This window comes from Suricata suricatta, chromosome 3, assembly GCF_006229205.1.
Source record: "Suricata suricatta isolate VVHF042 chromosome 3, meerkat_22Aug2017_6uvM2_HiC, whole genome shotgun sequence".
Classification (NCBI taxonomy): domain Eukaryota; kingdom Metazoa; phylum Chordata; class Mammalia; order Carnivora; family Herpestidae; genus Suricata; species Suricata suricatta.
Window position 1 is genome coordinate 37,781,498 of NC_043702.1, and position 18,637 is coordinate 37,800,134.

Below are 18,637 nucleotides of genomic sequence, written 5' to 3' on the forward strand. Positions count from 1 at the left end.
CTATACAGTAATTCTCTTGCATTCTTTATCAAATATGTAGTGCTTTAGAGCACTTGTTTAAGCTTCTCTGTTCTAAGTTATTTGCTCAAACTATTTTTAACATTTTATTCTTTCTTTCATGGTAACCTTATTGATAAAATAGCAGTACTAAGGTCTCTGGCTAGTAATTAACTTGATGCAAGTCTTTTATTCTCAACCTGGAATAGTCCTAACAGATCACTTAAGCGGGATGTCTATCTGCCTTGTATTTCAGGTAATTCAATGAATTCCCAGAAGATACTTATCAACTCTCTAAATAAAAATTGCTGTTTTTTTCTAGGGGCACCTGGCTGGATCAATTAGTACAGTATGCAACTCTCAATCTCAGGGTTGTGAGTTCAAGACTCACATTGGGCATGGAGCCTACTTAAAATAAATTGCCACTTTTCTAGAATACTTTTTTCTCTTTAGCACACAAATGTTCCTATCTAAACATATGAGCTATTGAAGTCAGACTTGACACATAATAACATTCTAAAGTTAAATTTTCCTATTTATCTTAAAAAATTTTTTAATGTTTTTTATTTATTTTTGAGAGACAGAGACAGAGACAGTGTGAGCAGGGGAGGGTCAGATAGAGAGGGAGATACAGAATCCAAAGCAGGCTCCAGGCTTTGAGCTGTCAGCACAGAGCCCGACACGGGGCTCAAACCCACAAACGGTGAGATCACGACCTGAGACAAAGCTGGACGTTTAACCGACTGAGCCACCCAGGCACCCCTATTCTTTTGAAATCTGTTCAGTATCCTCTGGTTAACATCGTGTAACATTTATCCCACAACATTTAAAATATAATGAGGAAAAAGTATCTTGGGGCTCCTGAATTGCTCAGTTGGTTAAGAATCTGACTCTTGCTTTTGGCTCAGTCATGATCTCACAGTTGTGAGGTCGAGCCCCACAGCAGCATGGAGCCTGCTTGGGATTCTCCCTCTCCCCACCCCACCCCTTTCTCTTTATCTCTAAAAAAATAAATAAGTAAACATAAAAATATCTTTAAAATTTGGAAAATTGATTTATTTCTAGTATTATCTGTGATTTGTTTCCAGTTTTCATTTCTTTATTCTTGATGAAAAAAAGACATGGTGCCTCTAGACTCAAAAATACCTTATTTATCTAACATAACCTTGTTATTAGGAGTAATCTGATTAGTCCACTGCATATAATTAATTAGATTCCTATAGAGCCTCACCTGAAGCCCAGGTCTGCCCAGAAGAGGCACTTTCTCACCAGCCCAGATGAACAGCCCCGCTTTTGGATATCCCAGAAGAGATGGATACTTTTTCCCTATAATCTATCACTTCCCAAGAAGAATAGTACATAACTGATACTTAACATGTATGTGAATTAATAATTTACCCAAGATCTAAGTACCATAAGAATTTATAAATGTTCTTAAATCAGGATTTAAGGAAAAATATGTATATAGATGTTAATGATACTTATTATATAACAATTACAAGAAACCCATTTCTCTTTTATATTTTTAAAGTGTTTATTGATTTATTTTGAGAGAAAGAATGTGAGGTTTGGAGGGGCAGAGAGAGACGGGGAGAGAGAATCCCAAGCAGGCTTTGCACTGTCAGTGCAGATCCCATCCTGGGACTCAGTCATACAAACCCGTGAGATTATGACCTGATTTGAAATCAAGAGTCAGTCCACGGCCATACTACCCTGAATGCACCGATCTCGTCTGAAATCAAGAGTCAGATGCTTAACCAACTGAGCCACCTAGGCACCACTGGAAACACATTTTTAAAATTAAGTGTTCTTGTCTATATGACTTGGACACTGTAATTTAATATTGCAGAAAAGCTCTAGTCATGGCACGTTAGGAAATGCCCAGTAGGGTATTCTTTATTACGGTCTTTAAAAAACACCTTTTCTGCACTCCTGCAGGCTCTCTTTCGGACGGTAGCAATGATGGTGCCTGATTATGCCATGATTGCTGAAATCGTCCTGTACTCCTGTGGGTTCGTCACAGCCCGACCATTGTCGGTGAAGATCGTGGCCACCTACCGCTTGTGCTCAGAGCAGTTGTCCTCACAACATCACTATGACTATGGCATGAGAGCCGTGAAGTCTGTGCTCACTGCTGCTGGGAATCTAAAGGTAGGGAAGTCAAGTTATTTCTTACTCATACATTTTGTTGGTAAATTTCGGGATCTGTCTTTACAAAGTTCCAGTAACTGGCTGGTTTCATCAACTGGAAAAAAATTCAGTTTTACTAAAAAAAAAAAAATAAAATAAATAGTTGATCATTTGCACATGTGGAAGAGGAAATTTTTAGGATTTGTAAAAACTTAAATGTAACTCTTATTGATTTGAGTTTTGTTTGATAATTTTTAATGTATGAAATTAGGTACTACCAAGGAATAAAATTCCTTGCTGCTAGGAAATATTTTGAAGGCCTTTACTCTACATGAACATATATAGCCTTAAAGGAAATAATGTATAATTAATAAATATATACAAATGTGCCTAAGCATTATCAGTTAATGTAATCCCATAATTACAACCTATTGTAGACCAGCAGTTATAAATTACCAATATAATGTGTGCATTTTAAAATGGTATGAATCCTAACACTACAGATGAAGAAATCCAAATATTTTAAGACTTGTGTAACTTTTCATTGAAAGTATTATGTGGAGCCATGAACTATAACTGCGCATTAGTTCTTTATGAAACAAAGCAAGGGAGGCTATACTTAATGGCAAAATGCGAAATGTGACCTTGGAGCTTATAAAGTGTTCATGTTCGTGTTTTGTAGAAGACAAAGATTTTAAAATATATTCTACATGATTAAGAATGATGGCATGCATTTTTTCTTCTGTAATAATGTTACTGAGAATTCTGATATGTAGGGGTGATATGCTATTTCACATTAGCCTAGCATAACTTCAAGTCATTGTTTTTTTGCCATAAGCAAATGCAACTAGAGGCAACAGTTTATATTAACCTGGCACATCAGGATTACACTGTGGTTGGCTAATGGAAAAGATAATGCATTGTCCTAGTGTATGTTATCACTGACATCTTGACTACAGAACTGAGCTATTAAGTTATGCAGCAAATGAATCCTGCAAATGAAATCTATCATTCTTTGTCAAAAGCTACTTTAGAATGGTTCAAAGTGTTGCCTTGGATACTTTGAAGTTTGTTTTTATTATGTCAAGAAACAATTTAAACATTTGCTTTAAAATAATAGCTTCTGAAATCACAGAATAGACTTTTGACACTTCATAATTTCTGTGTGGTTAGACTGATTCAAAGACAAAGTCCATATGCGGAGAATTAGCTTAGGGGCTCTGAGCTTGACTGCTAGGCATCATGGACTCTGTAAGGTTACAAAGCCAGTTAAGTTGAAACATGGAATTTATTAGGCATAAAGTTTCTAGAGGAGAGGCAGAGAGGGTTCTGGAAAATTAAATGCACGATAGTAGGAGAAACTTTGGAGTGAGATGTTGAAGGAAGTATGGGAAGTTGGGAGAAATAATTCTGAGCTCACATTTTTCTGAACGATGCTAACTTTATTATGGGCATGAGTAATAGGTTTGGAGTTCTACCAGGCTTTTAGTAACCTTTGGGTGTATCACAGGTGTTTTGGAATTTTTTTCAGCCTCTAAAATTAATAACAATCCAATTAAATGATAACAGATGAGAGCAATTTTAGATGGGTTTAAATTGTCGCTAGTGCCTGTGTGTGTGTGTGCACGTGTGAACATGCAGAGGGTGCACTTACAAGGAAAGGCTACCATCATGAGTATATTTTCTTTTAGCTGAAATATCCAAATGAAAATGAAGAAATTTTGCTGCTTAGATCTATCATTGATGTAAATCTGCCAAAATTTTTGTCCCATGATTTACCACTCTTTGAGGTAAGAACATTTATTATTTTCATATATCAGAATTTTTAAAATAATGTATTTATCAAGTGTCCAACTTTGCAACTCGTTAGGAGAAACTTCTACATAGAAAATAATGATATAGCACAGAGAAATGTAGGCCATTCCATGTTATACTTGAGTGTGTTTAACTAGCTCTGTTGTTTCAGGTGACTTTCAACAAGTTGGGATTTTTAAATGGTACTTTTTTTAACTGCCTAATGTAATAAGCCCACAAAAATTACAAAATATGCTTGCTTATAAACTGCATTAGAGTGTAGACTCCCTGAAGGAGAATAATTGGTCTAACACACCATTGAATCCTTTGCACAGAAAAGGTGCCTGGTAAATGTTTGTTAAATTAATAACTGAAGAGGGGCGCCTGGGTGGCTCAGTTGGTTAAGCGTTCGCCTTTTGGTTCTGGCTCAGGTCATGATCTCACAGTTTCGTGAGTTTGGGCCCCACATTGGGCTCTCTGCTGGCAGTGTCAAGCCTACTTGGTATTCTGTCTCCTCCCCGCCTCCCCTCTTTTCTCTGTTTCTGTCTTTTTCAAAGTAAACAAATAAACTTAAAAAAATTAGTAATCAAAAAAATTTTAAGAAGCTTAATTTCTTTAAAAGAGTATAATGGCTTTTATGAAATTGAGTTTTTCAGGATAATTTAAAGGAAGAACTAAGTTTAATAAGCTTGTTATATTTTTATTAATTGAGAAGAAGTATTAGAATAATGGTTAAGGTTTTCATGCTATCCTTTGATGTCATTGTTTTCCTTTTCCCTGTCTCAAGTAGAAGGAGTCAGGGGGCCATGGACTCCCAACGAATGTTAGATGGTGCGCTATTTTGCGCTTCCTTGAAAGACAGGCAGTTAGCTTCCAACGTGTAAAGACTGCAGCAGTAGGACTGTTCAGGGGAGGGGAGGAGGGGAGTGTCATCGCTAGATGCCCAGTGTCATGCCCGGCTTTTGATAGTAACCAGGTTTCATCCAGTTGAAAGGATCTTTTCATAGTACTTAGAGCTGGCAATGTAAATATATAAGGAATAGGTTTAAATTTTCTTCCAAATGTTTTTTCTCAGTGTCTTTGGCACTAGTGTACTGTGTAAATTTTCTAAGAGTAAAAACTATGTATTTCTATAAATTTTTTAATGTTTATTTTTGAGAGAGAGGGCATGTGTGCACATGTGCAAGAGGGGGAGGGGCAGAGAGAGAAAGGGACAGAGGATCTGAAGAAGAGGGCTCTGCACTGACAGCATGGAGCCCGACGTGGCACTTGAAATCACAAACCGTGAGCTCATGACCGGAGCCAAAGTCAGACACTTAACCAACTGAGCCAGCCAGATGCCCCAAAACACTGTATTTTATGACGTGGAAATCTGCCTCAGCGGATGTATTCTTAAGCAATTGTGTATTCACTCAATGAACATTGACTGAGCAAGATCTCAAAAATGGAGCATAACAGTCACTTTAAATTAGGACAATGACAATTCCTTATTGGGAGACTGTCCTCTGCACTGCAGGACATTTGGCATCCTTACGCCCCACCCTCACCCCAGTTTTTAGAGACCTCTTTTGTTGTGACAACCAGCACAACTGCACATATTTCCAACTCTCTTCCTGACAGGAGAGTGAGGGCAACTGGTCTTGGCTGAGAACCACTGGATTGCAATATGTTCTGGGGTCAACCATGAACAATTTGAACAATCTGAGAAGATATGTTTATTTATCAAACACCTGGACTTACTGTGGATCAGACACAAGAGCTTTGCTAATAGTAACTTAGTTAATTCTCATAATGACCCAGCAGGGCAGGTGCGGTCATTATTCCTGTTTTACAGATCATTTAAGGGAGGCAAAGGTAATTAACTTTTATTTATGGCAAGTGGGGGTTTCACCATGCAGTCAGGCTGCAGAATGCTCTCAACCACTCTGCTGCAAGGCCTTTTTCTCCCCTTTATCCCAAGGAAATGTGCTGTTTTGATAAACTAAGATCAGGGGCGCCTGGGTGGCTCAGTCGGTTAAGCCTCTGGCTTCGACTCAGGTCATGATCTCACAGTTCATGGGTTTGAGCCCCGCATCGGGTTCTGTGCTGACAGCTCAGGACCTGGTGCCTGCTATGGATTCTGTGTCTCCCTCTTTCTCTGACCTTGCCCTGCTCATGCTGTCTCTCTCTGTCTCTCAAAAATAAATAAAAAACATAAAAAAAACCCTAAGATCAGTTTCTCTCTAACAGCATTTGAAGGATTAAGTATAGGGCAATTAAGTTCATAATTTATAAATTCTAAAGTATAATTCAAATGTATGGTTTCACATGAAGCACTTCTGAATTTTTACTTTTACCTTCACAGTAAAAAAAAATAGTCAGAGCTTGCTATAATACTTACAGCTTTAGCAGTTTATAAAGGTATGTTTCTTAGACCTTGCAGTCAACTTAATATATTCCTATATACTACGTATGGAGTCATAATTCTTTCCTGTTATACATTATGTGATTGTATCAGGTTCCTAAAGCTGCTATAACAAAGTACCACAAGCTGTTAAGACAACAGAAATGTATTCTCTCAAATTTCTAGAGGACAGAATAGGAGTCTAAAATCAAAGCTCTAGAAAAGAGTCCTTTGCCGTCTTAGCTTCTGGTGGCTACTGGCAATCCTCGATGTTCCTGGGGTGGGTTGGCACCACTCCAGTCTCTGCCTCCACCATTGCAGGGCCTTCCCTGGGTCTAATTGTGTTTGAATCTTCCTCTCCTTTCTGTTACGAAGACACCAGTTATCGAATTTAGGGCCCAGTATTACCTCATCTTAATTTATCTAATTCTATCTGCAAAGATCCTATTTCCAAAAAAGGTTACATTTTGAGGTTTTGTATGGGCATGAATGTTTGAGAGACACTAGGCTGATTAAAATACTAGCCACCACAATGATTAAAATAGCTTTGAACTAAGTTTTGTATGTGATCTTGAGGTATGGATTCAAGTTCATTGTTGTGGCAAATCCAGGCATTCTATCTTTATCTTTTCTCTACCAGATTGTCTTTGTGCCTTTGTTGAGAATGAGATGTTCAAATGTATGTGGGTCTCTTTCTGGACTCCCTATGATATATTTGTCTATCATTGTACTAATATGACACTGTATAATAAGCTTTGAAATCAGATAATATTCATCTAATGCTTTAACTTAGAAGTATTGTAAAACTGTAAAATTTATAGAAGAAAAGAAATGTTTTGTGACTCTGGGGTAGGCAAAAATTTCTTAAGCACAGTACCAAAAGCCTAATGCATAACACAATAAATTGATAAAATAGACTCATCAAAATTTAAAAAGTTTGCTCTTTGAAAACCACTGGTAAGGGGACAAAAGACAAGTTGCAGACTGGGAAAAAACATTTGTGAATTAGATACATGATGAAGGACTTGTATGCAGAATTTTAAAAGAATGGTTAATATTTGCCATTAAGAAAGTATACCTATTAGGGGCACGTGGGTGGCTCAGTTGGTTATTCGACTCAGATCATGATCTCATAGTATGTGGGTTCGAGTCTCACATCCAGCTCTGGGCTGACAGCTCAGGGCCTAGAGCCTGCTTCAGATTCTGTGTCTCCCTCTTTATCTGCCCCTCACCCACTCACACTCTGTCTCTCAAAAATGAGTAAATGTTTTAAAAAATAAAAAAAAGAAACCAATTAAAAATAGGCAAACGATTTGAACAGGTACTTCACTAAAGAATATACACATAAAGCAAATAAGCACATACAAAAAACATTAGTCATCAGAAGTGCAAGTAGAAGCCACAGTAGGATACTCTGACACATCTCTGAGTGGAGCTAAAATTAAGAAGACTGACCATTCCAGGGTACCTTGGGTGACTCTGAGGGTTAAGTATCTGACTCTTGGTTTTGGCTCAAGTCATGATCTCACAGTTTGTGAGTTGGAGCCCCACATTATGCTCTGTACGCCTCTGGGGTGGAGCCTGTTTGGGATTCTGTCTCCTCCTCTCTCTACCCCTCCCCCACTCTCACGTGCATGCTCCCTCTCTTTCTTTGAAAAACAAACACACACTAAAAAAAAAGTTAAAAAGATGGACCATACCAAATATTAGAAACCTTATATACTGCTGGGGTACATGTAAAATAATACAACCACTTTGGAAAGCAGACAGTTTCTTAATATATTAAAATCCTAATCACATTACCCAAGTATTCCACTACTCAGTATTCACCGAGAGGTGAAGGCATTTGTCCTTACAAAAACTTGTATATAAATATTCATAGTCATTTTGTTTGTAATAGCCCCAGGCTGGAAACAATGAAAGTGACAATCAACAGGGGTATGGATTTAAAAACTATTGTACTTCAATGCAATGTAATACTTATGTGCAGTGAACTATTAAAAGATGCTGTCACATGTACAAATCTCCAAATATTTATGCTGAGTAAAAATCAGAACAAAAAGTAGTATCCATAATGTTTAACTTCATCTGTATTAAATTCTAGACAATGTAAATTTAAAAAAGTAACAAAAAGCATATTAATGGTCACCTTGTGATGGAGGTGGGAGGTGGCAAGGAGAGAAGGTAAAGAGGATCCCAGAAAGTCACAAGGTGACTTTTGGGAGTGATGAATATGTTGATTATCTTGGTTGAGTTGATGGTTCAACCTATCAAATTGTAACACTTTAAACATAGATGGTTCATTTTATGTTCTTCTTTATATCTCTACAAAGCTGTTAAAAATACTGTTTAATGGCTCTATTAACAATTTAATGGCTCTATTTCCATCAGTACTGAATATGAAGCTGGGAGGAGTTTCATCATGTTTATGTGTATAGTGTGTGGAGAGAGATAAAGGGCATTGAATGTATATAATGTAAATCCCCAAATCGTCTATCATCAGGGAATCACCTCAGATTTGTTTCCTGGTGTGAGACTACCAAAACCAGATTACAATGATTTGCTAACAGCTATCAAAGATAACTGTGAATCCATGAATTTGCAAATGACCACATTCTTTGCTGAGAAGATACTTCAAATATATGAGATGATGATTGTGCGCCATGGTTTTATGATTGTGGGAGAACCATTTGGAGGAAAAACCAGTGCGTATCGTGTCTTAGCTGGAGCGCTAAATGACATCTGTGAGAAGGTAAGTAGGTTATTAATGCATTTATTTATAATCAGCTTAGGTAGGATAGATGGTCACTAAAATGAAATCTTAATGTAGGGATGCCCAGGTGGCTCAGTCAGTAGAGTACCCAACTCTTGATTTCTGCTCAGGTCATGATCTCACAGTTCGTGGGACTGAGCCTCACATTGCCTCTGCACTGACAGCAGGATCCTGCTAGGGATACTCTCTTCTTCTCTTCTGCTTGCAAGCTCTCTCTCTCAAAATAAAAATAAAAAAAATAAAAGATACTTTAATGTAGCAACTTAAAGTCATGGGAAAAAGAGTCAAAGAGAAAGTACTCCTAGAAAAGAAAAATGCACAACGGCACGTACCCACCATTACACCGCATACAGCATAGTTTCACTGCCCTATGAATTGCCTGTGCTCTCCTATTAGTAATCATTTCTTTTTTTATACACAACAAGTGCAACTCTTCCCAACATTGCTTTCTGCCCACCACCTCTGGGGCCTGGGACACAAACCACCAACCTCAAGTAAAGATGTGGGAAGATCACTAAGCAGTAAAACAAGCTTCGAGGCTTTGCATAGTTCTCTGTGCCCCCCAAGGGAATGACAAGGCATCATCCTAAATCCAGAAGTATGGGAAAGCTCTACCATCTTTGTCAGAGGAAGTTGCTACCACCAAAGCAAGGTTTTTGTCCCAAATGCAACAGGCTAGTGAGACTCCAATAAAGATATAATAATCACATTTATCAGATAAAGTTTAGCATATAAAGAATATATCATAGATTTGCCTGTCAACCTTTTATTTCTTTTCAAAAATTTTTTATTTATGAAGGTAACACATTTGTTGTAAAAATTAAAAAAAAGTCTGAAAACATGAAAAGCCTAAAAGTTTTCTTTTTATACTTTAAAAAAAATTTAGAGTGGGAAAGAGAGCATGCATGTGGGGGAGGTGCAGAGGGGAAGATAGAAAGAATGAGAGAGAGGGAGGAAGAGAGAGAATCCCAGACTCCATGCTATCAGTGCAGAGCCTGATGTGAGGGTCCATCCCATGATCCTGGGATTATGACCTGAGCTGAAATCAAGAGTCAGACATTCAACTGGCTGAGCCACCCAGGCACCCCTCTTTTCATATATATTTTAAAAATCTTTTTATGTCTTTATTTTATTTTGAGAAAGGGAGACAGAGAATGAGCAGGGGAGGGGCAGAGAGAGGGAAACACAGAATCTAAGGTGGGCTCCAGGCTCTGAGCTGTCAGCACAAGATTGCCTGACATGGGGCTTGAAATAACGAACCCATGAGTTCATGACCTGACTGAAAGTTGGACACTTAACTGACTGAGCCACACAGGGGCCCCACTGTGCTTATTATATCTTTATTGTGGAGCCTCACTAGCCTGTTGCATTTGGGACAAAAACCTTGCTTTGGTGGTAGCAACTTCCTCTGACAAAGATGGTAGAGCTTTCCCATACTTCTGGATTTAGGATGATGCCTTGTCATTCCCTTGGGGGGCACAGAGAACAATGCAAAGCCTAGTTTGAAGCTTGTTTTACTGCTTAGTGATCTTCCCACATCTTTCTTGAGTTTGGTGGTTTGTGTCCTAGGCCCTGGAGGTGGTGGACAGAAGGCAATGTTGGGAAGAGTTGCACTTGTTAGGTTGTTGTGTATAAAAAAAGAAATGATTAGGGGAGCCTGGGTGGCTCAGTCGGTTAAGCCTCCGACTTTGGCTCAGGTCAGATCTCACATTCGTGGGTTTGAGCCCCCCGTCAGGCTCTGTGCTGCCAGCTAGCTCAGGGCACCTGGAGCCTGCTTCTGGTTCTGTGTCTCCTTCTCTCTCTGCCCCTCCCCCTCTCATGTTCTGTCTCTCTCTGTATCAAAAATAAATAAAACATTAAAAAATTTTTAAAAACATTACTAATAGAGCACAGGGGATTCATAGGGCAATGAAACTACGCTGTATGATAGTGTAACGATGGATACGTGCCACTGTGCATTTGGCAGAACTCATAGAATGTATAACACAAGAGTGACCCTAATGTAAACCATGGTCTTTAATTAGTAATGTATCAATATCAATTCATTATTCATAGTAATATACCACCCCAATGCAAGGCTTTAATAATAGGGAAAACCAGGGGTGGGAGTGAGTGGGCACAGGGAAATTATGTGAAACTAGAAATCTGCACTTTACACTCAATTTTTCTGTAAATCTAAAGCTGCTCTAAGAAAACAACATCTATTAATTAAAAACAACATGCCCCAAGGAATGTTAACATCTCTTGTATAATTCCCACTCTGGCTTCAACATTCTGGTCACAACTGACAACTTACCAACATTAACTTTTCCATTCTTTGAGAATGGAACGTAGTTCCCTATATTTAGATCTTTTAATTTTCTCTCAGAGAATATTTGGTGACAGGAGTCAGCCAATTACAGCCCAGATTTGGCCCCAAGCCTATTTTTCTAACACCATTGAGCTTAGAATGGTGGTAACATTTTTTAAGGTTTGTTAAAAAAAAAAAGAAAGAAAGAAAGAGGAAAGCAAGAAAAGAAACAGAGAAAATATGACCAACTATATGTAACCTGAAAAGCCTATGATATTTACTATATGATCCTTTACAAAAAACTTTGTCAGCTCTCATTGTTTTAGGTTTATATCTCTTTTGTATCATTTGCTAATTTAATACTGATTATTTTATGAGTTTTTAAAACTACTGTAAAAAGTATTTGTAAAATTTTATTTTTTAGTTGTTCTTCGGCACTAGGTAAATACAACTAATCTTTATACATGGACTTTGTATGCTGGAACTTTGTTAAATGCATTCCTTATTTCGGGGAGTTCCTTTGGAGAGTCTAGGATTTTCTACATATACAATCCTGCTTCCTATGAATGCAGTATCCTTCTAAGTATTTTTATTTTTTGTATTTTTTCCCTTTAAGGGGTTAATGGAAGAGAACAAGGTTCAAATTACGGTTTTAAATCCCAAGTCTGTCACCATGGGTCAGCTGTACGGACAGTTTGATGTAGTGTCTCACGAGTGGTCCGACGGCATCCTCGCGGTCAGTTTTAGGGCATTTGCTGCTTCTGCGGTAAGTGCTACCACCTGAGCGTGCACGTTAAGACTGTGATAGTTTTCTGACAAATGTCTGATGTTTTTTTGCAGTTGTTCCAAACAAACGTTTATACTTCTAGTTCAAGGTATTTGTTTAAAACACAATCCCAGACAGTCTGCCAGTGTTTCTGTGGACATCGTCAGACAAGAGGGCAGACAAGAGGCCAGACAAGAGGCAGGAGGCAGAGGTCAGGGAAAAGCACTTCCGGTTCTCTTTGTTCAGGCTGAACCATACAGGAAGGAGAACATCTGAATAAAGCGATCCTTTGGCTTCTTCAAGACTGTCCTTCCATTGCCCACCTTTTAGGCTGCTGTCTCTGTCACACCCACTAATTGTTAGGTATACTCCAATTCGCAGAGAAGAAATTGCAGACCTTTACAAAACAATGCCTTCAAGTTCCAACGCTTTTGCCCTCCTTGTTAGGAAGGGAACGGGCTGCCCGCGGAAAGTGCGGGAGGTGAGGGCCGTGCCGGCTGCTGACTCGGGCGAGTGAGGGCGGGCCCTGGCCCGCTCCTGGTTATTCTGCTGAGCGGCTCTTGCCCGCTCTCACAGGAAAGAGTCCACACACCAGGAAATGTTAACTTGCTGTATGATACCAGGCTCTCCGCAGAGTGTGATCATATGGGAGACAACTTGCTAAGTCTGGTCTTAATGGAGAAGGGGCCTAGGCTAGAGACACTTCATTTATTAAATATTTTTCAAATGAATATTTCCTTTATTCTGACTACCATACGTCCTGACTTTGGTGCTCTTTATTCACTCAAGGACCCAGCTAATCATGATTCTTCAATTAGTGTCATAACAGAAAAATGTCATATCTCTGCTCTCAATGGCCGAAGGAACATGGGCAATGAGTAACATAAGGATTGGCTTTCATGGGGCGGAGATTTTGCCTGGTACCTGACTTTATCAGTAATTTCAAGGATAAAAATAATTGTGAGGCAAATAGACATGTTGGACCATTGAGAGAACTTCCCAGGTTCTTTGTTTTTGCAGTGGATGAACTCTGGCCCAGATTAACACATGGCATCTCTAGATTATATAGTTATGTTATTTGTACAGAAATAACTATGAGATTTCTCCCGGCATACACTCAGTCACATAGCATATGTTACAGTTTCCAGAAAGCTTTGTCCCGTATATAGTCTCAGAGAGGTTAGGGAGCTGACCCAAAGTCTCCAGCTGGTGAGTAGTAAAGTCAAATGACCCCAACATCTTGCTGTTACATGGCAGTGTTTCCCCAGAGCGAAGATTAGCAGGTATGGGAAGCCAATAGTGTAAGGGAAAGTTGCTCTCAAGGCGACTTCCAAGGTCTGGGCTCTTCCTTGTTTCCTGAGCATGGCCAGACTGGCTCAGAGAGTGGGTGTGGGGTGGCCTAAGCCTATGACAGGGGCACTGTCTTGTAGATTAAAGCAGTTGGCCACAGGGACTGAGGTGTTAAGATGTATCCAAATCCCTCACCACTTCAACTCATATGTCAATTTGCTGAAAGTGAACCAAGGCAGCGTCCATGTGCACAGAAAAGCTGATTTGTAACATGTGGAAAGGAGAATCTGCTATTTTCATATTAACCATTTTGAAACCGAATCTTATATTAATGTCCCATATCACCATGAAACCACTCACCCCAAGAGGGGTGTGAATGTGTGTGAACTCATTCAGCAGAGGGAAGAAAAAACTTGACTTAGCACATCAGAGAAATTAATCTGTATAAACACAATACTACAAAGAATCAGATAATTTCAATGAAAATTCTGTTTTCACTGACATAGTTTTTTATTTCTAATACTTTCCAAAACATGTTATATGTGAGTTCAGAAACATTGGAGAATATGGAATTTGGGGAAAAGATGTTATATTTCTGTCTTGTCCATGGCACATAAAGGCTTCGTTAGTGACTCTCCCCCCATTGGCACATACACACTTTATTCAAAAGATGCCTTTATATTTTCATGGTGAAATTAATTTTAGGAGTTACACTTGTAAATCTTGAAGCATTATTGAACTGTTTCCTTATATTATCAGTATTAATTTTTCCCTTTTATTCATCATTTGCGTACACCAGACACCAGATAGGAAATGGTTAATTTTTGATGGACCAGTAGATGCCGTGTGGATTGAGAATATGAATACGGTGCTGGATGACAACAAAAAGCTATGTCTGATGAGTGGGGAGATTATTCAAATGTCACCTCAAATGAATCTTATTTTTGAACCAATGGATTTGGAAGTTGCTTCTCCTGCCACTGTAAGTTCTCAGTGTGGACCTCTTATATATTTGAAATGTTATAAATGCTTTTATTAGTAACTTTGACTTTAAATGAAATATTAGAAATCATGTTAACAGTACCCTAATTCTTTAAGAGGCGGCATGTCTGTTGACCTACCTTGACAAATTTAAGAGTCAGGGATGTTTTTCCTTTTTGTCTAGAACCATTGGTGAAGTCAGACACAAAAATTTAGGTCATGAAATGACATAAAATTACGCTTCTTTTAAAGAACTTTCTGAAGGTTATAAGAAATGGATCTACCAAGTCATATTTCTTATAGAAGCATTCACTACCTTGATGGTAAACAATTACTCTTTTTCCAGGTCTCCAGGTGTGGTATGATTTACATGGAGCCTCACATGTTAGGCTGGAGGCCGCTAATGCTGTCTTGGGTGAATCTTCTACCTGCGGTCGTCAGTGCTATCCAGAAAGAATTTATAGTAGGCTTATTTGACAGAATGGTCCCAGTGTCTGTTGAATTTATCAGAAAGCATACAAAGGTAAGAGGAATGAGAATTTTAAGACAATAAATTGAAAATCCAAATTAGCCAAATTTATTCATTTTAATGCTTACTGTCAATGTCAACTATCAAGTATTAAGATGATTTAACTTTTAACTAAAAACTTTTTTTCTGATTAAAATAGATTTTATGTACTTAGTCTCCAAAACAGTGCTTTATTTTAATTTTATTTTTTTCTAATTTGTAATGTTTATTTTTGAGAGAAAGAGAGAATGCATGCATGGGAGAGCACACGCAGGGAGGGGCAGAGAGGGAGAGGGGTACCAGCAGATGCTGTCAGCTGTCAGCAGAGAGCCTCATGTGAGGCTCTAACCAGCGAACTGCAAGATTCCACCATGAACCGAAATTGGCCACCTAACGTACCCGCCTGAGCCACCCAGGTGCCCTCCCAAAAATTTTTAAATGAAGACTTTTAAAGTTTGAGATGTATGGATGCTAATCTCTTGCCTCTTAACAAAAAAAGTCTGAAAGGTCTACCTAACCACATCTTGGTGAAAATACCCTAAAATGGTACCTCTCATTTCTCAGGGACTCTATTTTAGCTTCCATTTTTATAATTTTCTTTGTCTTTTAAAGTTCCTAGAATAAATCTATATTATTTTATCATCAGCAAAGGGACCATTTTTGAAAAAGTAAATTGTTCATTAAATCTAAAGAATTAGCTAGTGGGTAATGACGGAGGAACACATGTTACTGCTCTCGGCCTGCTAAATGAGGAATCCACGGTATTCAGCATGAGGGCATCTACTTGTTTAGAGATTACTGTTGTTCATTTAAAAAAAAAAATACTGGGATTCAGGGAGGAAAATCAGTCACTGGTAGAAGAACTGAAAGAAGTCCAAATCCATTTTTCTTTCCTTCAGGGTACCCTGGGGGCTTGGAGTAGGGGATAGGTATACTGGGGAGAAATAGGAGCCTGAATGGAAATCTCTTGCCCCTGAGAGTTGATGAAGTTCCAGCCAGGCTCTTAAACCCTGTCCAGCTGGAAGTTGTAGGGGAAGTATGCTTAATTTCTGCCTTGGGAGATGTCATCCAAAGGTCTTTTAGGGTGACTTGGGCTCTGGAACTAAGATAGGGACAAAGGGCTGGTATTTCTCCTGCTGTTGGAACTATGATAGAAAAGCCAAAGGCACAAGTTTGGCCCAAGGTACAGAAGAGGAAAGCGGAATTTAAAAATCATGCCAGTGGATATTGCCTAAAGGAGAAAATCAGAGAAAAAAAGATAACAGAGAATAGAATACCAGACCCAGCTGCGATCTCAGGAAGAGATGAGAGCGTTTTAAGAAACAGGTCGTCAGTATTATCGGAAACTACTAAGAGGTCAAGGCAGAAAGTATTTGGCACATGACCTTGGATCTGGCAGGCGAGAAGATTAGGGGGCGAAGCACGGCCCAAACGTCTTCCGGGAAGGGGCAAGGCTGCTCGGGCAGCTGGCTGAGGAATGTGGAGATACTGGCACAAAAAGGGGCAGACACAGCTCTTCCAAGGAGCGGGGATGTTAAAAAAAAGTTTAAAGAAACAACAGCTTGAAATTTGTTGAAGACATGAAGTAATCATGTTTCAAAAACAATTAAACTTGTAGAATAAGCTACAGGTGCCTCCCGTCCCCAGCATTGTCAGGGAATGTAGGTATTACAAATAAATGAATTTTCCATGTGATAACCTTTTCAATAGCAAAAGAGAAAGAAAAACACACACTCTTATTACAAGCTTCTAAAATGTACTACATACTTCTGTTCTCTCTTAAAGAAAATATGAGTTCCTCTTGTTTACTATGTAGAAATGAGTGTCTTATTTTTAGCAATAACCATTGGTGTTTTGGGATTGCATCAGTAATACTTAGTCCCATCCTTAGAAACTTGATTGCCATTTCTGCCTGTTTCTACCAGGACAGTGGCTGAAGTCAGCTACTTCTAATATTCTGTTCTAATTAACTTGCAGAGAGTTAATTCTTACATAGTAACCATGAAGCAGTCCACTCTGAAGGTTGGAGGAGAGCTTCATGCTATGTGATGCATGGTGCTAGGACCTATCCGCACTATTTCATTTATTTTATAAATTCTCATGGTGAGACCCAAAAAAGTAAAAAGTGCATGATGTTTACCACACTCTGACTACATTTCGTGCTCTTCAAGACTTGCAAGTTTATTTCATAGGGATGAGTTTACTATGAGTACTGCTGTAAAGATGTATAAAATAAGTTTTAAAGCACATTACATTAATTAATTTTAATTGCCTTTTATGAAAGACTTTTTTTAGTGATTTGACTTACACAATCGGTATGAGATTAACTGAACATGTAAAAGTAAGCTTTGTGAATTTGAGGATCTGTGCAGGAGTGGCTAGGACACAACATCCGGTGCCACTACACTCTAGACTAGGAAATGAATCCGTGCCTCAGTTTTCCTGCCTGTGAAGCTGGAATTATCATAGTGCCTTTTCATAGATAGTACAGCTATGAGGACTAAGTACATTCAATAAGTATTAGTTGGTGCTATTTTAATTAGTGCCTAATTTAAGTTAATTTGTTTTATAGACTTTCCCCTCCTGATTTTTCAGGAATTATCTCCTACATCAGACACAAATTTAGTCCGATCCTTAATGAATCTCATAGACTGTTTTATGGATGACTTTGCTAATGAAGTCAAAGTGAAAGAGAGAAACGACCGAGAAACGTATTCTTTACTGGAGGTAAGGCCCATTGCCTTTGCATCTTGCTGTAGAAAGACATCTCCTGTTTTTCCCAGTGCTTCCTCATTAATGAACTCCATTTGCCCCCTGGAAATGGAGGCTGGACAGTGGGTGGTAGCTGAACAGCAAGGAAAAAGTCAGGCCCCAAATAGTAGGTCCTTGGAGGAAATCTCCTCAACTAGTGGTTTCATTGCATCCTAAGGGTTGGGTGAAGCCCACTGATGCCCTTAGGGCTGCTGCTACTGAAATCTTGAGTCGTTTAACCAGACTCAGAAATGATCAACCCCCAAAATAGCAATGACTGATTGTTTGGTAAGATTCACCTTCCTCCCCTTCAACCTGCAAATCATCACTCTTTGCGTTTTTCCTTGCTTTTCTTCCCTTTTTCTTCCTCTTCTTTGTCTTTTTTTTTTTTTTAAGTTTATTTTGAGAGCGAGAACCCAAGTGAACAGGCGGAGAGATGAAGAGAGGAAGAGAGAGCGTGTGTGAGAACGGGGCCTGATCAAGCACAGAGCCTGACGTGGGGCTTGTTCCCAGGAACCCTGAGATTATGACTTGAGCCAAAATCAAGAGCCAGATACTCAACCCACTGAGCCACACACGCACCCCAATTTTCCTGAGATATAAATGTTTAAAATATATATGCATATATAAATGTATCTCAGGATTGAGGCAAGCAAGAAAATATGCATAAACATTTTAAAAAGAGGAATAGAATTATCAACAGACCTTGAATATTCCTTAATAAAAAATTGTGTTGCTAATGGTAGAACTTCTAATGTGGTCAGTATGTTGCTGTTAATACTTATAGTCTATTAAATAAATTAATTTTTAATTTAGTTTTAAATAATTTCCAGAGAGAAACAGCCTGTGAGTAATCTAGGAGTAGGTGAACAGTGTCGAGTAGAGTCCACAAGTTTTATGAGCATAGTCAAGATTGTGCTTGTTTTGGCATCAGAAAGGGAATTTGAGGGGTGCCTGGAGAGCTCAGCCGGTTT

At 38.7% G+C, this 18,637-nt stretch overlaps 1 protein-coding gene across 1 annotated transcript in view; it reads left to right on the forward strand.

Moving 5' to 3' along the window:
- DNAH7 (dynein axonemal heavy chain 7) overlaps positions 1-18,637 on the forward strand; it is a 271,651-nt gene that overhangs the window by 129,091 nt on the left and 123,923 nt on the right. Inside the window, exons 28-34 of the mRNA XM_029934194.1 lie at positions 1,936-2,148; positions 3,819-3,917; positions 8,808-9,056; positions 11,984-12,133; positions 14,223-14,405; positions 14,751-14,927; positions 17,508-17,639. Coding sequence (XP_029790054.1) covers positions 1,936-2,148; positions 3,819-3,917; positions 8,808-9,056; positions 11,984-12,133; positions 14,223-14,405; positions 14,751-14,927; positions 17,508-17,639 — 1,203 coding nt within the window. The remainder of the gene's footprint in view (positions 1-1,935; positions 2,149-3,818; positions 3,918-8,807; positions 9,057-11,983; positions 12,134-14,222; positions 14,406-14,750; positions 14,928-17,507; positions 17,640-18,637) is intronic.